We start from the raw sequence: 6,890 nt of genomic DNA, 5'->3' as shown, positions 1-6,890 counted from the left end.
ATGGAGACAGGAGGGAGCTGCCTGCGGGACGGGAGCCTTCCTCTCCAGCAGGCCTTGCTCTCGTCACCTCCGCTCCTCTTTCCAAAGCCAGGGTCGGTGTTGGCAACTGGTATTGCTAACAGAGACAGGGGAATGCCTGGGGAGGGAGGAGGGTCAGGCACTAGGCAGGCTGCCTGGGTCGCTGCTTGGTGCTGTGCATTAGCAAGCGTGAGCTGCGGGCTGGATGTCTCCCTTGAAGAAGGCTCCGTGGCTCAGAGGCTCTCAGGCCCGTGGGAGCTGACTGCAACGGTGTGGGGTGAGAGTGAGTGAAGCATTGAAGTACAGCTACTGCTATACACTCGTGGGTCCAGCATGGAAGGCTGTGCTGCAGCATCTCAAGTGTATACTATATGCAGAAGTTACCCAGTCTGTTGGGCTGGCAGAAGAAGATCATTATCTGGCAGCTGCCTTACTTTCCAGGGACACCTGCTTTCCTTTGGTTGCTGGACTCTGAGTCTGGGTTTTTCCTCTTTGTCGTTTTTTGGCCACACCAGGAGAGGGCAGGGATTCTCCTGTCGGCCCCGGGGCCGGAGCTGGGGGCTGAGGTCGGGGAGAAGGAGGAACTCGCTGAAGAGCAGTCCCTGGCTTATGCTGTCGGCAGGGAGAAGGACTTTCCCTCCGAGGCGGCAGCTGGCTTCTTGGGGAAGCACTGGGGTTTCTTGAAGGAAGGACAGGGCTCCGAGGGGATGCACAGCTGGACCTCCGCGAGCTGCTCCGCGGAGGAAAAGAAGTGGAGCTCGGCGAAAGAGGAAGCCGACTTTGTATCTGCGCTGTTCGGCACTCATTTGGGACGCTTCCAGCTGGTCTCTGTGCCTGAAGCCTGCAGGGGAAGAGAAGAGGGAGGATGAAGGGGAACTTCTGCAAGGGGCTCCAGGCAGGTTTGGCATGCATGTTGCTGGGCAATTACAAGGAGTCTCCGGCACCAGGATGACAGGAGCTATTTTGTGAACAAGACGGGACACTGGTTTGAACACCATCCTGTAACTCTTGATGCCGTTAACCACTAAGTGTTTGCCCTGATCCTCCAGCACCCTCTGGGACAACACGCAGGCATGGTTTGGCCGATAGCATGTATCTGGGACTCTTCTTAACGTGCAACATGGACGCAGCAACCTTTTTCAAGGCAGGAGATACAATCTGGGAACGTGGGCATGAGCTGGATTGCACCAGCTGGCCTCTGACGGCAACTGTGCTGGAAGATAAACCAACCCACAGGGATCCCCTCCTTTCACCCCATGTCTCTGAAAGAGCAGAATTTTCTGGACCTGTGGCAGAGCCACAGCAGCAGCTCTGCTCCTGGGCTAGACCTCCAGCCCCAAGGCCAGGCAGAAAAGCCAAACACCAGTGAATTCAGGGGGTCCACCTCCTTACATCTCTGTGCTTATTTGATAAGAGAGTCAGGTACCTCCAAAAAAATCAAGGCACAGCGATGTGTAGGGAATTCAGACCACATGGAGGTGGCCCACGGTGTTCCAGGTCACTGCCAAAGCCCATGCGTGTGCACCTCCTTCTCTCCAGCTCTTGGCATGGTGGCCATCTCCTGAGGCAATCACAACTGGCAACCTCACAGCCGTTGCAGCTCTAATTGCAATAGCCAGGCCAGGTCTCCCTGCAGCGTCACGGCCGTGCCAAGCATGCTGCAAAACTGAGAGCTCAACACTGGAGGGATCTGCTGTTAGCAGGATCAGACCAAATGAAAGAGCTTGTGGAAAGGAAGAAGGCTTCAAAGCTAGGGCAGGTGAAGAGGGGCTTGGCCCTTTGGCCAGACTGAGCCAAAAAAGACGTAGAGGTGGGAATTTCACACACCGGTGCGCTGAAATGACTAGGAAATGGGGATGGACCACACATTCAAGCCAAGTGAAGGGTAAAACAGTGGGAGGCGAGCAAAGCCCTGGCTGCGCCTCCTCAACAAATCCAACGTTTTGCATTGCCCACCATTTTGGTCTTACCTGTAGGCAACAGCCGCGTCCTGCGGGGAGCTACATAGCCCTGCCATGGCGACGGCCATGGAGCTCTCAGACTTTGCTGCCTCTACTGGTGTTTTCACTGGCGTGATGGGCCGAGGAATTCTGCTCTTTGTGCTTATGGGTCTCTCTTCCTTCCCCAGGAGGGCGGCCTTCTCCTTCCCTGCCTTCCTTGGGATGGAGTCATCAGAGTCGTGGGTGTCCTCCTCAGAACCAGTGGCCGAGAGTGTTTCCGAGGCCCGCCGCCTCTCATCGCTGGAGGACGCTGAGGAGGAGGCCCCTGAGGCCAGCCGAAGGAGGCGGTTTTGCCTCTTCTCCATCACTAGGCGAGCCAAGTCAGGTTGCTTTGCCCTCTTATAAAGCCTCTCTTTGGCCGAGAGCGAAGTTGAAAGGTCTGAGCCGGTGTCCTCCTCAGAGAACAAGATGGGTATCCGACTTCTATACCTGGAGCCCAGAGGTCTCCTGGGGCCCTGCTGCAGCGTGTCGAGGAGGGTCTCTGCTCGCTTAAGGTGTTCTCCCACTGCCGCTGACTTCTCAAGGTCGGGCTCCCTCGTAACCGTCTTGCCAGGCTCTTCCAAATCCAGCGAGAGCGCCACTTTGTCGGAGAGCTCTGGCTTGTCCTCGGGAGGCTTTGCTACACCATTGGGAAGGGCCAGCTGCTCCCCCACTGTCTCTGAGGTGGTTTCAACGGGATTAGCCGAAAGTGCGCAGCTCTCTGTCTCTGCCCCTTCTAGCCCCGAATGCATGCTTCCATTCTCTACCAGCGCCAGGTTGTCCTCCAGCTCTTCTTCGACAATGACCTCCTCAAACTGGCCTGGAGGGCAGTATTCCTCATGCCTCATCAGCTGGCCGCTGGAAGACATGACATTTAAGTGGGTCTTTTCAGCAATATGAACAAATGTGCGCTCAACTTTGGTAAAGGGGGAGGAAGCTGTAGCCACTGCCACGGGAGGCTTTGGTTCAGATTTAAGGACTGAGGACAGGGTCCCTGGCTCAGATACATCCAGTTGGCTACCCATAGGCTGTGGCCGCTCGCTCTGAGGTGTCAGTGCAGCAAGAGTGCCCAGATCAACTTCTGGAGCCAAGTCTGTGGTCACCGGAGACTTTTTCAGATCACCTGGTGAAAACAGCACTAGTGTTTTTGAGCCTTCCTCCAGCTCCAGGTCCCCATCAGCAGTGGACGCTCGACCTCTGGATCCCTTCTGGTCATCAGCCAGGAGCGTGGATGGTGCGCACTCCTGACTGTGCTCTGTGCTTTTTTGACTCAGGTCGCTGCTGGAACCGCTGTGCATGTCAATCTCATCCCCTTCCTCCTCTTCCTCCTCCTCCTCATCTTCCTCCTCCTCATCCTCTTCCTCGTCTTCTTCCTCCTCCTCTTTTCCATTCATTTCCAGATAAGACTCCAGAGGTTTGCAAGGAGCAGTCAAGACAACATTTGAGAAATCAACTTTCTTTATCCGCTGGGATACCTTAGGCTTTTCCCAGTAGTCTGACACATCTTTTCTGAAGTCTTGATAAGGCAAACTTAAAGGCACCGCCTTGGGCAGACCATTCATTTCAAATGACTTCAGTATATATGCCTGCAAGAAGACAGATGTGACAAAAGAAAAGGGTTAGTGTTCAGACATAGCATTGACACAGAAGACATCAGGATCAACAGCAGTGGCAAGCATCTGTGGAAAGCATCTAGTCCATCACGCTTCCAAAATACATGCCTGAGCAGTGATCACTCGATCATTCGATTTGTACAAACCTTAGAAAGGAGAGATTCACAGACGCTTATCAATGAAGGCAAAAGAATGTGCCAAAGGAGTTCCTTTGTTACCAGTCTTTAACCTGGACCTAAAAGAGCTGTTTGCAAGCAATTTGTCAGGATTTTTTCACGTTTCCCAATCTTCTTCATATTTATATATTTATTTAGGTATTTATACGTTTACATATTCAATCCTTCCTTACTGGAACCATTCAGGAAATTGCTTTTATGCCCAGGCCATAGTGACTTCATGGTGCCCCTCTGGGCTAGATAAATTTCCTGATCACTTTCCAGTACCATCCAACATTGTCATGGGGGCTATAACGCTTGTAGCGCTCCTGTGTTCCCCTGCTGTCCTATTCGTACCTCCCTTCTGCTCCCACGTCCCTCCAGCAACTCCTGATTCTGTCTTCTACAGACTTCCGCTTTCACTAAAATGATCAGCAAGTAAATCATGAAAGCTGACATATAAAGTATCATTATTAGACTCTGGGGTGTCCAACCATTAAAAGCAATGGGAGGACAGGACAGTTGGTGGAGGCAGTGTTTCTTGAGCAGCAGTCTGTGGCGGAGAGACTGCCCGTAAGGTGCCAGGAGTGGGCTGTGAAATGATTGCAAATAATAAGAGAAAGGCAGCAGCTCACACACACATGCACACACTTGACCAAATAAGCCAAAAAGGGCAAAATAAATAGGAAATGCCTCTCGAAGTTTGGCCTAATTAACAATTGGTTGTAAACGAAAACCACAGCAGCACCACTCCACAAAACGAGTTTTAAAAAAACCATGTAGGTCACGCTTCTATTAAGAGGGCTGGAAAACAAAAGCCTCACCATAAACTCAATCAGTCAATAATGCACCACATGTTACCCTTGAAAAGTCCTAATCATGAACAGAAGGGCTCCAGACATCTGCGTTTTCAAGCAGCATTTGACAGCATCAGAGGATATTTAGGCTACAGGACTAAACAAGCACCCATTTAACTGTGTGAGCTACAAAGCTGCCAACAGCTAGCACATTCACCTGGCTATAGGAACAGATCTTTTTGTCTCTGAGAGGGGGGAAAAAGCCCTCAATAGCTTTTCAGTCCGATGACACAATTTCAAATTGTGCTGAAAATCTGCATGTTATTCTGTGCAGAGCAACTACCCTATTAGTATGCCTAAAAAATGAAAGATCTTTATGCTCATGTGTAACAGGGACATTTCAAATAGACTGGTGGGCAGCATCAAGCTGTTATGCATGGTGATAAGTTGTTATCCATTTAAGATTTCTTTTTATATCTTATAAATTAAAACACAGGCTGGTTTTGGCAATGCCTCTGGAGTCCAAAGCTTCTTCTCTTCTTTCATTAAAGATGAAGCCTGGCACTGAAGATGGCCCTATATTAGCCTGATTTGGGCTTTCACTGACCCACTCTACCTTTTGTATCAGGACAACAGATGTGGAACTTGGACTGATAAGAGGGACTTACCACCCTTTGCAAAGGAAATTACCCACTTGGCTTCCTCCCTCAGGCATTTCTTGGAAATTAGTCCATTCAGCAGCCTAAGACTGGATTCTGCCTGTTGGTTGGACTTGGTTTTCCCAAGAAATACACCCGCAGTGCTATCCCTGGAGTCCTGATCAAACAGATGGGCTTCCCCAGTGGGACTGGGACCTGATAAAGAAGCCCTGACCAACACCTTGCCTTGTGCTGAGCCTCCCACTGGAAAGAGTACCCCAGCCCCAACAACAATTCACCTGCTGCTCCGCTTCACCCCATTTTCTAGATGCTGTGGTTGATGGTACAGCTGGAGGATCGCTGTTTTCTCTTTGCATATGTAAACCTTCAAACCTCCTCTCAGCTCATAGGCACTTGTGTCATCTCATCTGCTTTCTGATCAAGGAGAACTGAAGCCAGTCCTGCAGTGCACATCCTATACAGGCCAGAGATATGGTTTCTGTGCCCTGCAGTCTGTCCCACCAGCAGCCCTGTCTCCAGCAAACCCCCCTTTCCTCAACAGCTCTTTCCCTTGCAAGACATCAGAAATTTGTCTGAGATGAGATTGCACTAAGCAATAAGGTATGCCACGGAGCTGGACAGCATGACGTTGTTGTAATAAAAATAATGGTTCTTTCCTTCTTCTGCTCTGGTTCCCCTTTGCTGTCATTGAGTCGTGCTGTAGATACCTTTCTAACCTCCATGTTCATCCACCTCTGGCTGTACAAATTCCTTGTGGTATTTGGCAAATGGACTGCCTTTCTGTCTGCCATTTCATTTTCCCCATGTATTTCTATTTCCCTGCATGGACACTGCACCCTAAGCACAACAGCGGTTGCTCGGCTTCTACCTAACTTTGGACTACTTAACCTGTTGCATGCAATACCCCAAAATTGCCAGAATGCATTCCTTAAAGCAGCCCAAGACTATGCTTGTTTCGCCACTGTAAATGGACCATGGAGAAAATCCAAAGAGCATAAATATGCCAAAAATATGGAGGACGGGAGTTACCTACAAACACAACTAAAATAAACTTTCTTGAAATGTCTCTTGGGTCAAATATTATTTTAACACTTATTTTCTTACCTTCATTACTATCATCACCTGAAGCTGTTAACAAGGGAGACTGTCCTAGGGCATCAAAGTCTGAGACTGTCTTCACTCTTGAGGTAAAGTGATCAGCAGCTAGCTGCAAGCAGATACCCTGCTGAACAAAGTGTTCCCCGTTTGAACCCCTCACTAGAGATATTTGTGTCCTCTCTTGACAGTCATCATGTGTCTTCTGCACTACAGCACACTCAGCTGCTCTAGGACTAGTCTCCAAAGGTTGGAGAAGAGCTTTGCTGCTCTGCATTGGTAAATGGGGAGGAACTGTGGGACGATGCCAGAAGATCAGGAGCGGAGAGGCTTAGTCTGTATCTTAAAACTGTAGAGTAACAAAGGTGTAAGGAATCTCTGGAGGTCTCTGCTCCAACCACCCCTCAAAGCAGGACCAACTTAGAGCTGGCTGCTCCAGGCCCTGTCCAGCTGAGTTTTGAGTATCTCCAAGGTTGGAGATCCCACAACCTCTTTGGCATCCTGTCCTAGTATTTGAGGCTCTTCGTGGTGAAAAAGTTTTCTTTATATCTAATTCCTGTATCTGATTTTCCTT

At 50.0% G+C, this 6,890-nt stretch overlaps 1 protein-coding gene across 1 annotated transcript in view; it reads right to left on the bottom strand.

Moving 5' to 3' along the window:
• Nucleotides 1–432: 432 nt before the first annotated feature.
• TTBK1 (tau tubulin kinase 1) overlaps nucleotides 433–6,890 on the bottom strand; it is a 95,571-nt gene continuing 89,113 nt past the window's right edge. Inside the window, exons 15-16 of the mRNA XM_010577805.1 lie at nucleotides 1,989–3,568; nucleotides 433–859 (exon numbers count right to left, since the gene is read on the bottom strand). Coding sequence (XP_010576107.1) covers nucleotides 433–859; nucleotides 1,989–3,568 — 2,007 coding nt within the window. The remainder of the gene's footprint in view (nucleotides 860–1,988; nucleotides 3,569–6,890) is intronic.

The sequence above is a fragment of the Haliaeetus leucocephalus genome, unplaced genomic scaffold (assembly GCF_000737465.1).
Source record: "Haliaeetus leucocephalus isolate CR32 unplaced genomic scaffold, Haliaeetus_leucocephalus-4.0 Scaffold577, whole genome shotgun sequence".
Taxonomy (NCBI): domain Eukaryota; kingdom Metazoa; phylum Chordata; class Aves; order Accipitriformes; family Accipitridae; genus Haliaeetus; species Haliaeetus leucocephalus.
The sequence above is the reverse complement of the archived record's forward strand: the minus strand, read 5'-3'. Positions and strand labels throughout refer to the sequence as shown.